This window comes from Suillus subalutaceus (genome assembly GCF_016647625.1).
Source record: "Suillus subalutaceus strain FC151 chromosome Unknown DFJ58scaffold_8, whole genome shotgun sequence".
Taxonomy (NCBI): Eukaryota; Fungi; Basidiomycota; class Agaricomycetes; order Boletales; family Suillaceae; genus Suillus; species Suillus subalutaceus.
The window spans coordinates 529322-550601 of NW_024540257.1; the positions used below are offsets into that span (position 1 = coordinate 529322).

The window sequence follows — 21280 nt, forward strand, 5'->3', positions numbered from 1 at the left end:
CAGATCCTTCAATACATCAACGTCTTCGCCGGTGAATCACTTGTCCAGGAGCGCCCAAGCAACTCGTTCACACCCATCAGAGAGATATTGTGTTTCAGGCAACTACGAGTCCTGCGGCTCCTTTTTTTACACTGTTGCAGCCATCTTGACAACCACCTTCTTTTCAAAGCCATGTCCAGTTGAACTCGCTGGAATTAATGGACCTCCATTTTCGTTCACCCGACGTTACATTCCGTGGATTATTAGCAGCGCTCCGTCTATGCCCCCACTTGCAAACACTGCGAATATTTGTTGATGCTGCACATATGGACATCGATCCCACAACCGAGTCATCCCAACACACCTCCCTACAAGCATTGGATCTGGACTCCCCTGACGCAGTGGATGATGAAGCTGTCGCTCGCACCATCTTCTCCATGCTCCCTTGCGTCCAAGTTAATCAAGTGTACACTAGGAGACACTGCCGATAAGAGGTCAACAAGCATCTTAGATCTTTTATGTAAATCTTCTGCCGTTCTCAGCCATCAAATCATAGGAGCATCTTTGCAGTCCTGAGTGTTGGACATAGGGACATCGCTGTACCCGCTTATGCCTCGAGCAGTGAGCGCTCAGGCTAGTGACCGTGACGATGACTGTCTGAAGACATAATGCATAATGGGTGGTGGACATATTATGCGCATCCTCCTCGACGGCCTCATCTCCCTAAGAAAGCCAGACCAAAGCAATCCTATTCATCAATAACGTACACATACACGACGGAAGCAGACACAACAAGACGCAGTACATATATGCGAGAACACTTTCAATAGCTCAACCTTGAACACCGCTGCAAGGTGGTGCCTAGTTGCCAACTGATTGGAGATCACCGACACGGATGAGTGCCCACTGCTGGTAGGCATCCGCTGCGTTGAAATTCGCGAGTCTCACCTTGTGAACGTGATGAGCAAAAGGCTTTGGAAAAGAAAATACACCAACTTACTGCACTGTCCTCGTCGCTTGGAATGGATAGCACCAGGTTCTTGGATCCGAGAGTGAACTTGATACTGTACATGCGAGTCGTTAAATTAGCAAAAATAGGTCGTTGAGGCGTCGGATTCTCACCTATAGATATCGTTCACGCCTGGAACAAGATCGACCAGAAACGCCTGCCTAGTATAAACGACCGGTTCATCCGCATCCTGTCCACGTCCGCGTCAACCAACAAGAAAATGAAAGAATGAATGCCGATCCAGCATACCTGCTTCGCAGCAGCAAAGAATCCATTACCATTGTTGCCCGTGTTGCTGGTCTGAATGGTGAAAGTGTTCTCGGAGTTTCTTGGCTCCTCTTGTTTCTTGATCACCCACTAGCATACGTGATGTGTGTGAGAACCGGTCGCAAGGTGGATGCGAACGCGTATAGATACCTTTTGAGCCTCGGTCCCGTTGTCGGCGTAGCCTTGGATCTGGTTGCCTTCAGCGGTGCTGTCGCCCTTCAGATCGAGCATGAGGGCTCTGCCAATATTTCTGATAGTATACACTCCATCGGTGGAAAAAGGCATTGTATAAGATGTAGGTCGCTAGGTGGGATGATTCGACAATGAGACGAGGAATTGATGAGGGAAAGCTCAGAGAACGCTGGGCTTTTATGCTGAGCATCTTGGGTTGTTTTGGGTCGACATCAAGCTGAAACGAAGATAAGTCGAGTAGAGTCTGCCAGGGGTCTTTTCATTGTAAATGCCGTGAGGGCTCGGTGTCCGGATTTTGTGTGCTCAGGGTTCGAATTTGTTTGAAGGAACCGAGCAGGCTCCAAGGGACCAGAAACCGAGTAAGTTGTTGCCGCGGCGTAACTTCATTCAGTTTGCGTTCACTTGAAGGTGGCAAGTCACTTGATGGAACATTGAAGTGCCGGGCAGTCGCTGCTGAGAAGTCTGTAAAAACCTGACAAGGAATTATCAGTAACTCCTCCGGTAGTACCAGAGTGGAGCACCGACTTATGGCTTAATCTGCAGGTTGCGGCCTCAAGCCCACCGCATCCACAATAGCTGCTCCCACTGTTAACAAATTTGCTCCTTGCCTTCGACTCACGAGCGGCAGAAGAGCGCATTGGAGCCTAGTAATTATCAGACAGATGGGTGCGCGGGTCGCGCTGGGTTCAATACAGGTTGTTGGGACATGCAAGGAGAACCTAACCATGCAACCGAAGTCACCGACAGTAGTACTGCTGTACTTCCCGTTGATACGAAAAATCAACTGATCTCTCGAAAAGTCCTGGCAATGTGTTGCGATCGGCAAACATTCCCCGCAAACAAGATTTAGAACAATGTTTTGTAAACTTCTTTTGCAATGCGTATGGAAGCGCCATGTAGATGCCGAGAAGTTGAATAATGATCAGGGTTTGAGATGAATGGTGCGGTTAACCGTTAGAGCCGGACTGCGAACCGGTTAACGGCATTATCCGAGAACTATACAGCAGGGGTGTGCGGTGTGTTGTTACCACTTCGCATGCCGTCACCGGTTCACCATTAACGGCTGTGGCGAAAACTAGGTACCACCGGCAGCAGTACTTGTAACGTAATGAAAAGACCTCCGAGCGGAAAACTTGACGGCTCATACACCCAATAGAACATATTGGACCGCTATATGTGCTGCCAATGTATCAGAAGGAGTGCATACTTATCATTACTAGCTATAATACTTTGTACCTCAATTACAAGAAAAAGAGCGAAAATAGCAATGGACTTATTATGTAAGGTCCTTGCTTGCTGAGCAGTGAACGAGGTCTTCTGTCGGAAAAAGGTAACGTACCATTATAATACTGCCGGCTTACAAGTTTGATCACATGCGTTAAAAGGCACATTATAAGATACCTTTCAAGGCTTCGTGAGACAATTTAAAGGTCTTGTGATCGTGAGAACACCATTACCTTGCTTGTAGGAACAATTCTAAGACATATGCTAAGCGTTACGGTCCCTCATATCGATACCAGAATTCAGACATTTTGTTTTGCCCACACCAAGCTCTATCACCGTTGTCGCATTCAATTTATTATGGCTCCGTCTCGTACTGCAGCGGCTGCAGCGCCATCTAGAGGCAAGTATAACTATACAGAAGAAACACTTACAGGGCAGCTCTCATGTCCTCACTGTGACGGAAAGTTCAAGCCCCAGGGCTTCAAGAAGCACGAAGCAACATGCAAGAAGTGTGTGAATGTCGAGAGGGAACAGGAGACATTTGGTCTCGAGTATCAAAAGGACCAGCAACGAGGTGAGTTGATTCTATCTACCAATCAATCACTGGCCAGTATGTATCTAATATCGAGGCAACATCTAGCTCTAAGGAAGGCTCAGTAAATTGACAAGGCTTCCTGAAACAATGGCTGGCCCATCACAGAGCGCCGGCAATAATGGTCAGTCCGCCACAAACGAAGATTTCTTCCATTCCTCCTGGTACTTCTACTTGTTCTTCGCTCTCTGTGCGCCTCTAATATCACTCACTCGTAGTTGCATCTTTTCCAGGCCGATCCCATGGATATTGATCTGGACAATGTCGAGCCCTACTATGAGAGTGTTGAAATCCCAGGTAAGTCCGAGTATATTTTGTGTATTGATCGTTTGTAACTTTACTAACTGATCGCCCTGTACAGTTTTCAGTCAGGCAGGGTCTGTTGAACCTGTAGCTGTCTATTCAGCGGCCCCTCGAATTCAAGACGGAATATCACCCGTCAAGTGGTCGTGAACCATTGCACCAAGCGTTCAACGAATTTCGTGTTGATGTACATGATACTACTGAAGGGCTTCCTGTCGATGAAGAACCATGGCGCCCTTTCTCCTCACGAGGCGACTTCAAGTTTGCGGAAATCGCACTCGATGCTTCCCTCAACAAGTCACAAATCGATGGACTACTATCTCTGATTGCCTGCATTGCGACAGGCCAGATTAGAATCACGCTGAAGAATGATACTGATTTTCGCAATGTATTGTGTAGCGCTACCACTCAGGTGTTGCTGGTATGTTACTGATTCTTTTTTGAAATGCTGTGTTATAGAAAATCGTTTAGTTTACAAAACACGACATCGCTGTGCCATACAAACGAGAGGAGCGTGTATATGAGGTCCATGCTTTGCCCATATGGGAATGGGCCCTTGATTTATTAGAAAACCCCTTACTCGCGCCACATTTTGTTTGGGACGCACAACACGTTTATAAGCATAACGGTACGGAATTCGAGCGGTTCTATGATGAGCCATGGACAGCCGATCGTTGGTGGGACATCCAGGTACGTAACAATTGTTTCATGAGTATGTCACTCACTGATGTAAACTGATATTAGTCTAATCTTCCGCATGATCTCGTTGCTGCCCCCCTTTGCTTCATAGTGTACGCCGACAAGACGAGACTCTCATCACACGGTACCGTTAAAGGGTATCCTGTTGTGGTACGTTGTGCAAATTTACTGGTAGGAATTCAGAATGGTGAGGGCATCGGTGGCGGTCGTGTTATTGGTCTGCTGCCTATCGTAAGTTCATCAAATAACACCTTGTTTATATTAATAATTAACAAATGTAATAATCACAGGTTTCCGAGGACGCAAGCGAGGAAGGCAAGAAAAGTTTCACCAATTTGAAGTGTGTCATATGGCACGAGTCGTTTGTGAAGTTCCTGGAACTGGTCGTGCAGTACTCGAAAACGGGATATTTGTACAACTGCTTCGACCAGGTCCTACGTTGGCTATTTCCCATCATATTGATACTTTCTGCTGACTATGAAGAACAGTACATAATTTATTGTACTGATACATGTTTGATCTAACAGCGCCTGTAGGTGTATGATGTCACTGATTTGTGGCCATCATAGCAAGTGTCCATGTCCAGTGTGCATTGTACCGCTTGACGAACTGCATGATCTCTCGAAGTCGTTTCGATTGCGATCAATGCAGGATGTGATGACTGCACTTGATGTCTATGAGGAAAGCAAGGCTCGCGGCGAGGAACTGTTGAAGGCGCTCGGATTGCGCGCTGTCAAGGTAAGCTATATAACTTTCTATTTAATTTACATCCATCAATCATGTAATACCCAGAATGTCTTATGGATTGTCGCGCACTCTGATCCCCATGACGCAATCAGTCTCGACCGCTTACACGCCCTTCATTTGGGACTTTGGAAGCACCTACTCAACGAATTGAAAAAGATTCTCAAATCCTTGGGACGCGAGGCAGAATCATTATTCGAAGAGGAGTAAGTCGCACGAACTATTTTGTGGCTCTCACACTTATCATTCGCAGGGTCGCTAATTTCCCTCGGTGGCGCGACTGCAATCATTTCAACACCGTTATTCACATGTCGTTCAGCGATGGCAATAAGATGCAAGATCTATCTAAAGTATGTATCATTTTGTTTTGTTTTTGCTCTATCTAACCGCTATAAAGCAATCTTTCTACGCAGCATTGAGCATTTTGAAGCAAAGTAATAGCCCAGAAGGGAACCAACTGCTTCGTCTCATCGGCAGCTATCTGCAGCTTGACAGTTATATTGGTCTCGATGTACATACAATGAGCACTCTGGACGCAATCGAAGCTGAATTGCTTGTTTTCAATAATGCACTCAAGGTAGGGTCTCTTTCCTCTGATAAAACGGAAGTTGAGCAATATGTATCTCACTCTAGGACTACGTCCAATGTGCTGCAGAATCTTCCATTGAAGATCTAAGACTCGACTGGAACTTCCCAAAGGTTCATTTATGGAAACACGCGACCCGTGATATTCGAATGAAAGGCGCAGCGCGCAACTACACCACACGTCCGAATGAAAAGCTTCACGGCCCTTTGAAAGAGGCTTATGAGTGCCAATCGAATGGAAAGAACGTGGCTGAACAGGTGAGCTATATACCTGACATTGTGTCACATCAAATTAAATAATACCGTAGATTCTTCGTGTCAACCAAAATAAATTCGCAGTCAGCCTGTTGAGAGGACATGTCGACACATTTGACGAGCAGCGCAACCACAAGGACAATGAAGTTGATCTAGGCGCTACAGCTGAAGACAATCTAGATCCGGCTGTTGCACAAGGACATATCAAACTCGGTTCGCCACAGCAACTCGTATCTATACAGGACATCGAGAACGCCTGTAGCCCAGCTGATCATGCTTTTCAAGACTTTCGTAGGAAGTTCTCTACATTTCTCAATACATCTTTACCTGGGTATGGATATGAACTGAGGAGATGGATTACACTACCCGCCAATTTCCAGGTATGTTGATTGTATCTTTCATATGTCTAGAACTGACTTTCTTCCAGATTTGTGAATATCGCTACCTCAAGGTAAACTATGAATCTACCGTCGACTGGAAACAAGCTACCGATTACCTTCGGTGCAATCCGAGTTTCCATGGCCAACCGCGCTACGATTGTGCGCTCATACAGCTCACTCCGGAACGATCAGCATTCGTCAAACTTATTCTTATGTTCAAGTGCCATCTCCCAGATATCGACGGCTCTTTTAATTTTGCACTGGTTCAGCCATACACTGCGGGCACTGGTGCTCATCGCAGAATTGACCGTGAACTCAAGCTCACTTGTGTCAAGGCTGTTCCTAGAGCAAACTCTATATTTGTTCCACTCACGTCTGTCATCCATGGTGCTGTTTTGTTCCCTGACCATGACCATCAAGGTGAATTTATCATTGTTGATCATATTGACAGTGATATGTTTCTTCGCATGAAGACACGGGCACGCCAGTGACATATTACACTGCCTTTGTTCGTCGCTCTGAATGCTCTCGCCTTTTACTCCACAGATATGCCAGCTAGTTCGGTCCAGTACGCTCAAAGTCCTTCAGCTCACCATCCGTCGAGGTGATGTGTCAGGATCAGATTCCTTCTGTAAGGATTACCAATCGTTCGACACTGGAAATGGCCGTTTCAACACTTACCTTAACCACCATCAGCGCACCATCAGCCTCGGTCAGCACGGACCTCAACGCTCTTTCCTCTCGTCACTGTCGACCCTCAGCTTTCATTATTCGTCACCGTCACCCTACTCCCAGTTCGCCGTGTCCGAATCTGTCAAAACCACTATGCAACTCTCGTCATTTCATTAATACCATACCCGTTTATATTCCTACTCGCTCACTCCTCTCGTACTCTCTTTCCTTTCTGTCTACTCTACCCTGTCAGGAGCGACACCAATACCTTCAGTGCCCGTCGTCACATAATCGATTCGGCATAGCTATATCTGACCCCCAGTATTTTGAAGTATAAAAGTAGCCCATGTACACTCACTACCACAGGCAATCATACCAGTCTCCCAGTCTCAGTCTCGCACACGTTTTCTAAATTGTATCGCTATATCCATCGTTTATCGTCTCGCACTCGTCTCAATCATTATCGCATAACATTCGTCAACGCTAATCTAGTTCTATAGCGTTTCAGCATCACACTAGTGGTCTCCACACCCCTTTGAACTCGCAGCGAGAGCCACTTAGCTTCTTACACTTCTCAATCTTCTGCAATGATGGCTGCTGGTTACGCATGTAATTAATGTTCTTGTAAGGGAACTTCGCCTCGACCTCTCATTGCCGATATGCCTCAATTTGGGCCTTGGTGATAGGGTGTACTTCCTCCTGCATTTCCCATGTATGTTACTCATAATCGAGCCCAATCCATTTGCATACTCTGACATACAGCAACGTGGGTGATGAGTGATCTACAGATGGATTCAAGCAGAAGGTTCGGGCGATTCATCATCCCACTTTCATCGACGGCGTGGACGCTCTGAGCACGTTCAATTACGTGCAGCAAGGTACATCTTTGCATTATTGCTGCATCAACAACTTACTAATAAGCCTAAATAGACTTGACACGCGCTCGATTGTCGACATCAAACGCAGCGCAGTGTCTCTTTGACATAATAATGCAGCCTTATCGGACGCTGCAACATAATCGTCCAGCAGTACTCTATACGTAAATAACCCAAGGGACCTTTCTATAACAACTGAAATCTGGGTGAGCATTGGATTGTGTTCTGTCTTTCCTTTGTTGTTCTGCCTTCTCAGGTACAGATCACCATGCCTCGACGAGCCCCACTCGAAGACGATGCTGAAGACTTCACCACAGAGCTTGATGCTGTTGAAGACACTGGTTCTGGATCTGACGGCAATTCAGAACAAGATGGCACATCCGATGCAGGGAGCGACACGGGGACTGCGATGAGGATAATGACGGTCCCTCAACCAGATGCACCTATGCATGAGGTCCACAAGGTAAGTTTCTTTCACTCTCATTTCTGATTTAACATGTTCACTCATTCTCACTCATAGGCACTCGAAATCGCCCAGCAAGCATATAATGCAGTGCGGTTTGAGCTACGTGTTCTCAAGAAAGATTATGCAGCGCTCCGGGCTGCCATGCCTGCGTGCAGCCATAACAAAGTCTTCAAGAAGACTTCAGCTCTTGACAGCCAAATCACACGTGCAGGCAAGAAGTATGCGATGTTCCACTATTTCTGGGTCATGAATGGGTTCTTCCCAACAACTCCCCAGCCGAACATTGACCCACGCAGCGATACACGTTGGGCCTCACCCAAGGCGAAGCTCAATGGTGCTATGGCTGAGCTTTATCACTGTGTACCCAAGTCATTACACAAATCGATGGAAACTTACTCACAGTTCGGATCCCTGGTATGTTCTATTACTCCCCAATCCACGATGTCAATGTCATTGATGTTTACATGTGTCCTAGTTTCGCGCTGCAGTCAGCTCCGAAAGGTCAAACATACTACATAGCCTCAAGGACTGCGCAGGCTTAATTTTCTCCAGTCTGAAGCTTGATCCGACTGTATTCACTGCTGGGCCTGCTGAAAAGAAAGAGAATGAGCTGCTCCTTGCTCTTCTAAAGCAGCATGGTGAGGACGGGTATACACGTCTGGCCCCCATCCTGTTCACAAATCCATCTGCAATGGTTCCCGATGACTTCCTCAAAACGCCCATCATGGTCAAAGTAAGCAATACGTTCTCAGCTGCTTTCAAAGCAATATACAAACACTGACTTCATCCATCAGATTATCCGTGTTGAGATATTCGGGAAGGCTTCACTCTCTGGGAAAACAAAGGGACATCCAAAGGCTAGGGGTCAGCGTTGGGACACGCAGTGTGTAACGGAGGGTCTTATTGCCGGTGCTGCTATTATGGTAAGTGACTACTAACATCGTGTTACATTCTTCAACACGGTCTCTTTGAATTTCCATGTATACTGATACCTTTGCATTCGCAGGCACGTTTTTTATTGACACATGACCAGGAGCTCACGGCGACTGGATCAGCCACAAAGATCGGATATGGTCAAGACTATGACTTTTACCTAGAACATCTGTTCAAGCGCAGCTCGTGGGCCATCAGCGTGATGGATTACTACAACAGGGAAGTTTTCGGCACAAGCTCAGTTTCGGCGAGTCCTTCAGCCCCATCATCTACCTCTCAACCTCGCACCTGGGAAGACAATTTTTTACGGCAGTTAGAAGCTCCTGCTCCTGCTCCTCCTGCTTCCACTCCTGCTCCTGCTCCTGCTCCTCCTGCTCCTGCTCCTCCTGCCCCTGCTCCTGCATCCATGCCTTCAGCTCATGTTACCACACCCACAGGTCATACTAACGTTGTCTCCAACCATCAGACTATTATGTCTATTAGCCAGGGAGGGACCGCCTCCGCCACGGCTCAACTTCAAGTCGACATTGGCCAGTTGTCATTGGAAAATGACACTGAGCCATCTGCATTGAATGGTCGCAGATTACCTGCTGCTTGACCACGTCAAACTGCTAGCATCCGGCCTGCTCAACCTGACGAACTGTCAATGGACGAAGATGTAGCCCCAATCATTCCATTGGCCCCTCCACCGGCAGTCAAACGACGTGCTGCTCGTGGCAGACCTAAGAAGTCAGGGAAGTGAATTGTGGTGGCATTGTGTGTTTGATGGTGCACTCATCTTCGTGGTTTTGTTTCTTCTTCTACCTCTTTAGTTTTCGTACTATTTTTTCACTTTAATACTGGCCGCTCAGATCATTTAGAGTTGATTTTGCCTCTGTCAATAAATCACTTTATTCTCACCAATTACTGAGGACAGTCCGGACTGATTCACACTGATATTACCATACGACAAAATTAAACGTCGGATTGAAGATTCCATCATTCCAATGCATAGTAAGACCTTCAAAGTTTGCGTGAGTGGTTCCATTTATGGTCAGATCATAACAATGTCAAACAAGTCAAATCCGACACTTTCATTACAAAGTCAAAGTTTTTTAATTTGGTTCTGCACCATCACAACGAATCGTCATCGACTGTATTAACATTGTCATCCCAATGCACTGAATCAATTCGTTCCTCCCCAACTTAATCCATATCATCATCAAGATTCAGACTGTTATTAATTGTTAGTAAGTCGTATTTAAGTTGTCACCGTCGACGATGACGATAATTTGATTATTTCAGGTGTCAACTGTAATAATTTAAATGTCTGACGTTTAAATCGTCATTCTTGAGACCGACGACGACTCCGATTCTGCGTCTTCATGAGTGTTTCATGTCTGAATCAATTTATATTGACAATTCTTGAGACCGACAGCTCTGATTCTGCATCTTCGTGAGTGTTTCATGTCTGAATCAATTTATATAGACAATTCTTGAGACCGACAACTCTGATTTTGCGTCTTCGTGAGCGTTTCATGTCTGAATCCAACGCTTAGACTGACATCTGAATGGACTTAGACTCTGTCCTTCAAAAATATGCCTCAGACTATCGCAGCACATCAGAAAACGAGTCTCCAATATCGCAAGTCGGTTGCACTCCCTCCTCTCTCCTGGACCCACCTGCTGCGAGTCAGTCGTGTTCTGGCGCATCCTCTGTTGTCCCTACCCTGGCGCATCCATCCTCTCTCTCCTGTACCCACCTGCTGTGAGTCAGTCATGTTCTGGCGCGTCCTCTGTTGTCCCTCCCCTGCAACCTCCCCTGGCACATCTCTCCTCTCTTCTGGACCCACCTGCCGCGAGTCAGTCGTGTTCTGGCGCATCCTCTATTGTCCCTCCCCTGGCGCATCCCTGGACCCACCTGCAGCAAATCAGCCGTGTTCTGGCACATCCTCTATTGTCTCTCCCCTGGCGCATCTCTCCTCTCTTCTGGACCCACCTGCCGCGAGTCAGTCGTGTTCTGGCGCGTCCTCTATTGTCCCTCCCCTGGTGCATCCCTGGACCCACCTGCAGCAAATCAGTCGTGTTCTGGCACGTCCTCTATTGTCTCTCCCCTGGCCCATCCATCCTCTCTCCTGTACCCACCTGCCGCGAGTCAGTCATGTTCTGGCATGTCCTCTGTTATCCCTTGCCTGCAACCTCCCCTGGCGCATCCCTCCTCTCTTCTGGACCCACCTGCCGTGAGTCAGTCGTGTTCTGGCGCGTCCTCTGTTATCCCTACCCTGGCGCATCCCTCCTCTCTTCTGGACCCACCTGCCACGAGTCAGTCGTGTTCTGGTGCGTCCTCTGTTGTCCCTCCCCTGCAACCTCCCCTGGCGCATCCCTCCTCTCTCCTGGACCCACCTGCGGTGAGTCAGACGTGTTCTGGCGCGTCGTCTGTCACCTCCCCTACAGCACTTCCCCTCCCTCCAATTTTTAAAATAATTGTATTTTCAATAGTCTATGTATTAATACATTTATCAATATCAATATCAATATATTATTATTTATTATTTTTTGAATTTCTGGACATCCACCTTGCAAGGGCATTGAGATGAGCACAAAAACTCTTGAAATTATTCCGCCTAGCCTTGTCGTGCTTTACAATGCTTATGTGATCATTTCATGCCCTTAAAATGTTAGGCTCGTCGCACGCCACCTGGGACCATTATGGTGCCTTTTAATGATTGGTGCAAGATATTGTAAGTGCCTTAAAATATTATCTTACATCATTAGCATGCATTAAAAGGGTGTCGTGTGAAAAGTGTCCTTAAAATGGCTTAAATGGACTTCGGAGGCTCGCTGGAAATTTCCGACATCACCTCTGCTGTAAATGAGGTAATACTCCTACCTTGCAGTAGGAGCCGAACAATTTCGGAGCAGTAACAGGTCGCGTCATCACCGAGTCCCTCCTCCATTAACGGGGGAGTCGGGGATAGGCAGTCCACAGCAGTCCACTAGCGCTACTATTGGGGTTTCATCTCAACCCCCGATCATTATTCAACTTCTCGGCATCTACATGGCGCTTCCATATGCATTGCAAAAGAAGTTTACAACCACGGGAAGCATATCGGCTGGCCGAGTAACGAGCCAATATGCTCCCCATGCACCAATGAGACACTGAGCAAAAACATTTCTCACTCAATCAACGCCAACGCTTCCCACACAGTTAACCAAATTCTCTAGCTTATCGATTGAGCCAACAAAGATTTGCTTATCCTTCTCCTTAGAATTCTCATTCACCGCAATTCTAGATATTTACTTTCACTACCCTCAACAAATATCATCCCCTCCTACTCAAGATTAACTTCATGCTCTTCCCCCCGAACAAAATTAATCCTCCCCTTCGCTCCACCTTAACGCTACTATACAAAGGCCAGTGCATCGAGAGAAGCATTGTGAATGGCTTGGATGATGGAAGATTGGTCCATCAAATTTACAGGTGTAGTTCGCATCGCATCAATTTTCAGCCTAGGGACTCCCATGGCGGTGAATTGCAAATGGCTTTACAAACATTCCTCAATTTCGCTCGCTTGGAAGCTTTGTCGATTGCGGGGCAGGATCATTATTCAACTTCTCGGACATCTACATGGCGCTTCCATATGCATTGCAAAAGAAGTTTACAAGAACATTATGTTCTAAATCTTGTTTGCGGGGAATGTTTGCCGATCGCAACACATTGCCAGGACTTTTCGAGAGATCAGTTGATTTTTCGTATCAACGGGAAGTACAGCAACTACTGTCGGTGACTTCGGTTGCATGGTTAGGTTCTCCTTGCATGTCCCAACAACCTGTATTGAACCCAGCGCGACCCGCGCACCCATCTGTCTGATAATTACTAGGCTCCAATGCGCTCTTCTGCCGCTCGTGAGTCGAAGGCAAGGAGCAAATTTGTTAACAGTGGGAGCAGCTATTGTGGATGCGGTGGGCTTGAGGCCGCAACCTGCAGATTAAGCCATAAGTCGGTGCTCCACTCTGGTACTACCGGAGGAGTTACTGATAATTCCTTGTCAGGTTTTTACAGACTTCTCAGCAGCGACTGCCCGGCACTTCAATGTTCCATCAAGTGATTTGCCACCTTCAAGTGAACGCAAACTGAATGAAGTTACGCCGCGGCAACAACTTACTCGGTTTCTGGTCCCTTGGAGCCTGCTCGGTTCCTTCAAACAAATTCGAACCCTGAGCACACAAAATCCGGACACCGAGCCCTCACGGCATTTACAATGAAAAGACCCCTGGCAGACTCTACTCGACTTATCTTCGTTTCAGCTTGATGTCGACCCAAAACAACCCAAGATGCTCAGCATAAAAGCCCAGCGTTCTCTGAGCTTTCCCTCATCAATTCCTCGTCTCATTGTCGAATCATCCCACTAGCGACCTACATCTTATACAATGCCTTTTTCCACCGATGGAGTGTATACTATCAGAAATATTGGCAGAGCCCTCATGCTCGATCTGAAGGGCGACAGCACCGCTGAAGGCAACCAGATCCAAGGCTACGCCGACAACGGGACCGAGGCTCAAAAGGTATCTATACGCGTTCGCATCCACCTTGCGACCGGTTCTCACACACATCACGTATGCTAGTGGGTGATCAAGAAACAAGAGGAGCCAAGAAACTCCGAGAACACTTTCACCATTCAGACCAGCAACACGGGCAACAATGGTAATGGATTCTTTGCTGCTGCGAAGCAGGTATGCTGGATCGGCATTCATTCTTTCATTTTCTTGTTGGTTGACGCGGACGTGGACAGGATGCGGATGAACCGGTCGTTTATACTAGGCAGGCGTTTCTGGTCGATCTTGTTCCAGGCGTGAACGATATCTATAGGTGAGAATCCGACGCCTCAACGACCTATTTTTGCTAATTTAACGACTCGCATGTACAGTATCAAGTTCACTCTCGGATCCAAGAACCTGGTGCTATCCATTCCAAGCGACGAGGACAGTGCAGTAAGTTGGTGTATTTTCTTTTCCAAAGCCTTTTGCTCATCACGTTCACAAGGTGAGACTCGCGAATTTCAACGCAGCGGATGCCTACCAGCAGTGGGCACTCATCCGTGTTGGTGATCTCCAATCAGTTGGCAACTAGGCACCACCTTGCAGCGGTGTTCAAGGTTGAGCTATTGAAAGTGTTCTCGCATATATGTACTGCGTCTTGTCGTGTCTGCTTCCGTCGTGTATGTGTACGTCATCGATGAATAGGATTGTTTTGGTCTGGCTTTCTTAGAGAGATGAGGCCGTCGGTGAATCGTTCGAGGAGGATGCGCAGCATATGTCCACCACCCATTATGCATTATGTGCTAGTATGTCTTCAGACACGACATAGGATACATTACCCCATTGGACAGAAATTGCATCCAAAAAAAAAGTCTTCAGACAGTCATCGGCACGGTCACTAATCTGAGCGGTCACTACTCGACCCATGCTGCGAGTGAGGCATATTGACATTCTCCTGCTCCATTGACTACAGGTCCTAATCGACGAAAGGCGCCCAAGCCCAAGAGGTGGGGAACATAAGAGTTCATGAGATATACCTGACGTAACATCAATTTCCTACTGTTCAAAAAAGAATCGGAGTACAAGAAAGAATAGCGAATGCAAGTATAGTCCGGAGTACACCTAAGAGGAATAGGATATTGGGCACAGGCACCTATGACTACAACTAATTCAATGGGAGTGAGATGGTACCACACACGTCTTCCTGCCTCTCCGACCTCCTCCAATCCCCTCCCAGTTCCTCACCAAAACCATCGCCTCGTCCTTCATCAACGCTAACGCGTGCTCAATATCGCCTTCCACAGTTTTCTCGGCACCAATCACCATCCTTATACAAAACACCCCATTCAGGTCCGTCTGGGTGATCGCAATGTCGCTCCGTGCTGCAAGACGAGCGTGAAAACCGCGGTTCAGAGCGTTTAGCTCGGGAGTTCCAAGATGAGGAAGGGACTTGGGCGCCATCCTGAAGACTGTCATCGCAAGGGACGGCTTCGTGACAACAGAAAATAGGTCAGATTCGTATATGTGCTGTGCGAACTTGGCGTTCAGCCTGATGCACTGGTGAGACACGACTGCGCGTCAGGACGAGTAGACGGCAATAAATAAATAAACATACGTCAGTGATGTACTTCTGGAAGCCATTCACCCCGCGCGCACGAAGGGCAAACCAGAATTTGAGCGATCGGAATCGTCTGCCAAGGCCAAGATGCCAGTTGCGGTAATCGATAGCGGTGGCTGTACACATCCGTCAATATTGGAGCGACAACTCAACAGGAACAGAAACGTACCAGCATTCCCGTGCTTCGATCGCAAAAATTCGGGTGTAACGTCCAGCGCGTCGGTCAAGTGCCTCCGGTGCCGCACCCACAAACAGGAGCCATCGACATGTATAAGACCCCACTGCAAAATGTTTGTGAGCCCCAGACTGATGCTCACGAGACAAAAATAAACAAACCTTGTGGAAATTGGTGCAGAAAGAATCTACATATTTATTGATGGCGGGAAGTTGGTACGCCTCGCGATATTCGGGACACACGAATGCGACGCCTGCCCATGCAGCATCGACGTGCAGCCAAAGGAAAGGGTAATGTTTCGCTGTGCGTAAAAATGAGATTCAAAGAGGTTTAATAACATGATAAGCATACGCACCGACATCAGCAATCTCGTCAAGCCGATCGACGGCACCGGAAGATGTCGTCCCTACTGTACCAACTGCAGAACGAGCAAAATGAATTTCGAGACAGCGATCTATTGCGATGAACATACTCAGGAAGAAAGGGTGGAATCCAGCGTTCACGTCCTCCTCCAATGCTACCTTAAGTGTGTCTCCACGCAATGCAAAGTCATCATGGGCTGTGACTTCCAGTGTGCGGACTTTGAGACCTAAGACAAGCCCAGCTTTCTTCCCAAGCGAGTGGGTTTGGGTGGTGGTATAGAGTACGAGATCCTCCATCGCCACGTGAGGGTGTTCACGAATATATCGTGAACGAGCAGCAACAGTTGCGACCAACACAGAGTCAGATGCTGACGTCTAATGCACGGCGATCAGTATAAATTAACGATGTGAAGGGATAAAAAAACAGACCTGAATGACGCCGCCGCCGACCTCGGAGGTATTGTAAAACGCCTTATCAAGCCCGAGTATTTGTGCGGTCCAGTCCATGACCACGGCCTCAAGCTCTGTGCATGCGGGGCTCGCAGACCACTACAAAAAGTCACAAAGACGGCGGGAGGGTTGTGACGGAGAGACGTACGTTGAATCCAGGATTAGACGTGCTAGACGCGTATAACTCTGCAAGTATACCCTCGAATGTGCTTGACGTAGGGAAGTACGCAAAGAACGAGGGGTGCTGCCAATGTGTCAGGCCTGTAAATCCAAATGAGATAGGTAAATTCATGCAATAATGGGAGTCAAGTACCAGGAATGATGTACTTTTGATAGTCGTCCGCGATGAGCTGAAAGTCCTCGCCTTCAGTGGGAGCAGAGGCTGCGTCCGTGATGATGAGAAGGAAGCGCGAGGTAAAATAAAAAATGCGCACATGGGAGCGCCTTTCTGAGGTACCCTGGCTCAACTTGGGATGAGACAGGCCTATCCCTTAAGGAATCATGATAGTCGCATATTCTATCGATTGCTTGATAGCCAGCTTTGCGGAATCTGGGGTATATCAAATATAACCAAGGTCAGGATCTGACACTTGTAGGACGTACTGCTCAACATCCATGACGATAACAAATTGTTGGTTAGGTAGGAGTCGGCTTGGAGCGGAAGAAAAATATACAAATGGTTTTGTGCAGTTCGAGCCCCTTGTCTTTATAGTCGGGGCGTCTAGTCGCGCTCGCCCAAAATGAGTAACTGGGAACACGTGCCTCCGACAATCCCGGTAGGTTGGAATCCCTGTGAAGCTGTGCAATTATTTCCGGGAGTAAACAGATTCATGCAGAAGCTCACTCACGTGTCAAGGGTCAGTTGAGTTAATGGCATCAGGAAGAGCGTGATAGACTTCAAGATCAAGAAGAAGAAGAATCGAGAGCTCTGATAACAGCGTACTAGGTTTCAAGATCAGAAACGCCGGTCGAGGTTGAATATTTGGCCCATGCACATCCTGACACGGAGGGAATCAATGTTCTAGCCAAAGGCTGGTCATACCATACAGTTGAGGGAGTTGTCCAGAACTTGGAGCTGAAGTTGAGCTAAACATTCACCCGAATCCATCAATGTGCTCATAGGGGTTATGATGCTGTCATAGATTGGGTTTCAAGTGCTAGATGTTTTTAGCCATTGTCGTGCTTGACGGCAACATTGCGAGTAAGCGCGTGAACTGTATGAACGAGAATGCAAGGCGTATTGCGCCGGAACTAGATTCGAGGGCAAAATGTTAGTTTGATAGAAAGAAAGAACTGTCCTTCAGGTGATGCTCGGGTGAGATCCTGTTGCATGACATCAAACCAAACCCTAGACAGTTCCGGCCGCGGCGCAACGCACTTTTCGACACTGATGTAGTCATAATCTGGACCATAGTGTCTCTAGGGTGTCCACGACATTGGTCCAAAATATCCTCGCGTGAAATACCCTTCACAGGTCTTTCCAGACTTGAACGGAACCTCATGAGTGTTCGCTGTGCCACGAAAAGAACACGGCTACATGCCAGCGCTTTTGTGCATCCATGCGATTAGACGTTCATTGACATGTGGTTCCAGATCAAGACTCGGCAGATGCCTTGCGGATAAGTTGCGATTGCATGCGGCGGCGGGACGAGGCGAGATAGCAGCTCGAATGGGGAAAACTTCGGAAAACTCCCGGTTATACCACACGAAAGAAAGGCCTAGGGCGCTGCCAGTGACTCCGATTTAGCAATACAGTTTGCGAGACCATGACGTAAGCCCCCATCGATCGTCCGGATAATGCCTCGACTCGAATATTCTGTTGGGTACATGTAACCATGATTGGCATATTAGGTGGAGTCATTAAGCATGCTTCCCCATTCGACCCGGTGGGTGCCTGTCGGTAGTACGATATGCGCGAGAAGCCTTACCAGTCGCACGAACCAACATGCGAGACAGAAGACTCATTGTCATTATTGCCCCTACGGACCCTCCATGGGTCGACAAGGATATATGAGATACGGAACAATGCGACTCAGGGTTCACTATCAGGTAGATGATGTCAGGGTCCTGATTAATCGACAATAGGAGTACTAACATATGCCTCAAAATATAACCTCTTCATCGGCTCCTGAAGCAGGAAGATCGTTACCCGCTGAACGGCTAAAATATTTGGTTTGCGTACGGACGTATCAGTGCACTTTGATATTTGACAATGGGCACTCACCGTATGGATACCGCTGATTGACAGGCAGACTGCTTTTCTTGTCTTAAACATGCCGTCGGACGATAATCGCACGTCCCAGCAGCTCGGCGCAAAATAGCAAGATACTGCCCGTACTAATTGATAATAAGGGTTCAAAAATGTAAGTGTGCCCTAGCACATGACTACCGAGTCTTCTTGGGCGCCTGGACCAGGGTAATGATCAATAGTTGGTTGCCGGTGGATACTAATGATTGGTTGATACATTGCACCCATAAAGTATCACGCGCGGGATCGTATCAGTGTGCATTTGAATTCGAGAACGAACGCTCACCATGTAAAACACTTGATGACCTGGCAGACTAATCGCCTTGAACATTATTTCATCAGACGATGATCTCCAAATTTAGGGCGTTGCGCTCGGATGAAGAATGACTCGAAATATTTTACGTAGATCCCTCCGAGTCGGACGAATGACTCGAAAGATTTTTGGGCGTTGCGCTCGATGAAGAATGGCTCGAAATATTTTACGTAGATCCCTTGCACGAGGAACGACTCGAAAGATCTTTTGCGCGGAGAATGACTCCATGTTTGACACGGGTCGTGCGTTTCAACAAAGTACTCCTAGTTCAACTCACGTCAGCACTCTTGAACAATGCTAAAACGTACATAATGGTGCGGTCACTGTTGTGTATCATGCGTGGAGTTGCATCAACTCAATTTAGAATGATATTCGACAATGATCAATGAGTACCGCTCACCGTGAAGATACCGTTAATGACTGGGTCAGACGATAGCACAGAGAACGAGATGCCACCGCATCTAACATGCCAACTTGAAGACTGCGGCAGTCTGGCAGAGGTCGGGCAGAGGTCAAGGTAGCCTGTTTGATGTAGTAGTGAACACCATGTCCTATTGAGCCAATAATCAACGTGAAGTTCAACGTCTCAACAGCGCCTCTTTGATTGCGTTTCGCTCTCGAGTTAGTCTCCTAGACATGTCATAGACAAATGAAGACGGAAGTGAAATGTCAGTACAGAGATAATGATATGTAGCTACACACCTTCAATTGAGCTGAACATTTTCCTGAATCTGAGCTGACTCCTTGTGAGCTTCAAGTATGGGAGTTGAAGCTTGAACAGAGAATATTTTCTCATATGAAACGTTAGGATGGCATGTTGATTCTATGTATAAGACGAAGATGCACATTGGCAGAATCAAGAACACGACAAAACGCAAGCACGCCACAGCCGCTTTCTTCCCGCGATTATGGGCAACACAGTCTCCCTCGCTCGCCTAGCACTAGCTGAATTCCTCGATAACCTCCACACCTTCCAAACTCTCCAAGAACGCATTCAGAGCTCCCCAGGGCTCCCACTCCCGAACCCCAGCCGTTCATTCTGGTCCTACCCACCATCCCCCATCGCCACTCACGTTTCCCAGCTCCCGACGCATGCTGACTTTGTCGTTATTGGCTCGGGTATTACTGGGACGTCGGTTGTGAGGAGGCTTTTGGATAGTGCAAGTGCTGAGGAGCATGATGTTAGAGTTGTTGTGTTGGAAGCGAGAGATGCGTGTTCTGGGGCGACTGGGAGGTAAGTCTCGTATCGACTCATTCGTAAACCAGTGGACTAACATCTTCGGTAGAAACGGCGGACACATCTCGCCGCCTCTATATCACGACTACACCTCTCTCAAACGTGATCACGGACAAGTTGTCGCTCAAAAGATGATTAAATTGAGGTTGGCGCATCTCGAGGAGTTACGAAGTGTCGCAGAGCAAGAAGGCATTCTTGCAGAATCTCAGTGGCGGGAGGTGGACTCTGTAGATGTGTTTTATAACTCGGACATGTTCGAGAAGGCGAAGACAAAGGTCCAAACATATAAAGCAGACCTTCCCTTCGATGCTGAGCACCATGAGGTGTATGAAGCAAAAGAAGCTATCGAGGTATGTCTTGCGACTCGGTCGTAGAAGAAAAACTTATGCTTCGGCCCAGAAATACCGCCTAGCATCTGACACGGTGGGTTGCATATCTTCCAGCGCAGGCGCAATCCACCCATACCAATTCGTGACCGGAATCCTCGCAAAGCTTCTATCACGATACCCCGACCGGTAAATAACCGCTTCTTCCCGGCGAAACCAATCAAACTGACCTACCACCCACAGCTTCTCACTCTGCACCAACACACCATGCACCTCCGTCTTACCTCCAACACGTTCCAGCCCCTACTACACCCTCTCCACCCCCCGCGGGATCATCACAACCCCGCACATCATCCATGCAACCAACGGCTGGGCAGCAACCCTCCTCGAAAAGTTCCGCGGTAAAATCATTCCCTTCCGAGGGTAACATGTCAGCCCAACGCCCCGGACAGTCCCTCGCCATCCCCGATTCCAACCCCACCTCCCAGCGCTCCTTCGTCTTCTACACCCGACCAATTGGCTATGACTACCTCACTCAACTCCCCACAGGGGAACACGAGCTCATGCTAGGTGGTGGATTCGCTCAAGACGGCGATGAAGGATACGAGGCTATGGGAAATACGGACGATACGACGTATAGCACACGTATCGGGGCGCATTTATCTGGTGTGCTTCCTAGGTATTTTGGGGAGAATAATTGGGGGAGGGAAGGGGTGCTTTTGGAGGGGGGCGAGGGGGAGTGGGCGGAAGGACGCGTCAAGGCGTTGTGGAGTGGTATTTTGGGCATTTCGGCAGATTTGATACCTTGGGTTGGCCGTTTGCCGCGTGTTATATCTGGAAGGAGCGAGCCGCCGTTGA

General features: G+C 47.8%; 7 protein-coding genes across 7 annotated transcripts; 5 read left to right on the forward strand and 2 right to left on the reverse strand.

Annotated features, from left to right (window-relative positions):
* Positions 1-830: 830 nt before the first annotated feature.
* Positions 831-1728, reverse strand: DFJ58DRAFT_471088 (uncharacterized protein). The gene is made up of 5 exons (XM_041380537.1): positions 1406-1728; positions 1238-1345; positions 1102-1178; positions 980-1043; positions 831-927 (listed from the first exon to the last, which is right to left on the reverse strand). Exons 1-5 carry the CDS (start codon positions 1538-1540, stop codon positions 841-843), a joined length of 471 nt encoding a protein of 156 aa, XP_041249394.1. The 5' UTR covers positions 1541-1728; the 3' UTR covers positions 831-840.
* A 1300-nt stretch (positions 1729-3028) lies between these two features.
* DFJ58DRAFT_713786 (uncharacterized protein) lies at positions 3029-6720 on the forward strand (the record flags this gene model as incomplete). Its single annotated transcript, XM_041383952.1, has 13 exons — positions 3029-3245; positions 3636-3640; positions 3670-3987; positions 4038-4256; positions 4311-4496; positions 4556-4752; positions 4802-5003; positions 5058-5215; positions 5263-5359; positions 5407-5586; positions 5643-5852; positions 5903-6229; positions 6277-6720. 13 exons carry the CDS (start codon positions 3029-3031, stop codon positions 6718-6720), a joined length of 2760 nt encoding a protein of 919 aa, XP_041249395.1.
* Positions 6721-8044: 1324 nt separating this feature from the next.
* On the forward strand, positions 8045-9773 carry DFJ58DRAFT_837162 (uncharacterized protein; the record flags this gene model as incomplete). Its single annotated transcript, XM_041392351.1, has 5 exons — positions 8045-8239; positions 8297-8656; positions 8718-8975; positions 9037-9165; positions 9249-9773. The coding sequence occupies 5 exons, from the start codon at positions 8045-8047 to the stop codon at positions 9771-9773; spliced, it is 1467 nt and encodes a 488-aa protein (XP_041249396.1).
* Positions 9774-10933: 1160 nt separating this feature from the next.
* Positions 10934-11562, forward strand: DFJ58DRAFT_741989 (uncharacterized protein; the record flags this gene model as incomplete). Its single annotated transcript, XM_041387171.1, has 2 exons — positions 10934-11162; positions 11228-11562. Coding segments are annotated over 2 exons (564 nt in total), but the record flags the coding sequence as incomplete, so codon positions are not given.
* Positions 11563-13393: 1831 nt separating this feature from the next.
* Positions 13394-14295, forward strand: DFJ58DRAFT_471095 (uncharacterized protein). Its single transcript, XM_041380538.1, has 5 exons — positions 13394-13720; positions 13781-13888; positions 13948-14024; positions 14083-14146; positions 14199-14295. The coding sequence occupies exons 1-5, from the start codon at positions 13586-13588 to the stop codon at positions 14283-14285; spliced, it is 471 nt and encodes a 156-aa protein (XP_041249398.1). The 5' UTR covers positions 13394-13585; the 3' UTR covers positions 14286-14295.
* A 568-nt stretch (positions 14296-14863) lies between these two features.
* Positions 14864-16915, reverse strand: DFJ58DRAFT_722609 (pyridoxal phosphate-dependent transferase; the record flags this gene model as incomplete). The annotated part of the gene is made up of 11 exons (XM_041384905.1): positions 14864-15250; positions 15309-15427; positions 15481-15592; positions 15648-15787; positions 15842-15904; positions 15959-16223; positions 16278-16397; positions 16447-16559; positions 16612-16680; positions 16733-16848; positions 16902-16915. 11 exons carry the CDS (start codon positions 16913-16915, stop codon positions 14864-14866), a joined length of 1518 nt encoding a protein of 505 aa, XP_041249399.1.
* Positions 16916-19729: 2814 nt separating this feature from the next.
* On the forward strand, positions 19730-21158 carry DFJ58DRAFT_910841 (FAD dependent oxidoreductase-domain-containing protein). Its single transcript, XM_041395206.1, has 4 exons — positions 19730-20093; positions 20146-20446; positions 20496-20611; positions 20666-21158. The coding sequence occupies exons 1-4, from the start codon at positions 19768-19770 to the stop codon at positions 20847-20849; spliced, it is 927 nt and encodes a 308-aa protein (XP_041249400.1). The 5' UTR covers positions 19730-19767; the 3' UTR covers positions 20850-21158.
* The last annotated feature ends 122 nt before the right edge of the window (positions 21159-21280 follow it).

What these genes read in the sequence shown, in the direction of transcription:
- DFJ58DRAFT_910841 (XM_041395206.1), top strand. Translation starts at nt 19,768, where the DNA reads ATGGGCAACACAGTCTCCCTCGCTCGCCTAGCACTAGCTGAATTCCTC. An exon ending in AAGCAAAAGAAGCTATCGAG is followed by an intron (nt 20,447 to 20,495) that starts GTATGTCTTGCG and finishes GCTTCGGCCCAG; the next exon opens with AAATACCGCCTAGCATCTGA. An exon ending in CTATCACGATACCCCGACCG is followed by an intron (nt 20,612 to 20,665) that starts GTAAATAACCGC and finishes TACCACCCACAG; the next exon opens with CTTCTCACTCTGCACCAACA.
- DFJ58DRAFT_471095 (XM_041380538.1), top strand. Translation starts at nt 13,586, where the DNA reads ATGCCTTTTTCCACCGATGGAGTGTATACTATCAGAAATATTGGCAGA. An exon ending in ACGGGACCGAGGCTCAAAAG is followed by an intron (nt 13,721 to 13,780) that starts GTATCTATACGC and finishes CACGTATGCTAG; the next exon opens with TGGGTGATCAAGAAACAAGA. An exon ending in CAAGCGACGAGGACAGTGCA is followed by an intron (nt 14,147 to 14,198) that starts GTAAGTTGGTGT and finishes CACGTTCACAAG; the next exon opens with GTGAGACTCGCGAATTTCAA.
- DFJ58DRAFT_471088 (XM_041380537.1), bottom strand. Translation starts at nt 1,540, where the DNA reads ATGCCTTTTTCCACCGATGGAGTGTATACTATCAGAAATATTGGCAGA. An exon ending in TCTTTGCTGCTGCGAAGCAG is followed by an intron (nt 1,179 to 1,237) that starts GTATGCTGGATC and finishes GGACGTGGACAG; the next exon opens with GATGCGGATGAACCGGTCGT. An exon ending in GGCGTGAACGATATCTATAG is followed by an intron (nt 1,044 to 1,101) that starts GTGAGAATCCGA and finishes TCGCATGTACAG; the next exon opens with TATCAAGTTCACTCTCGGAT.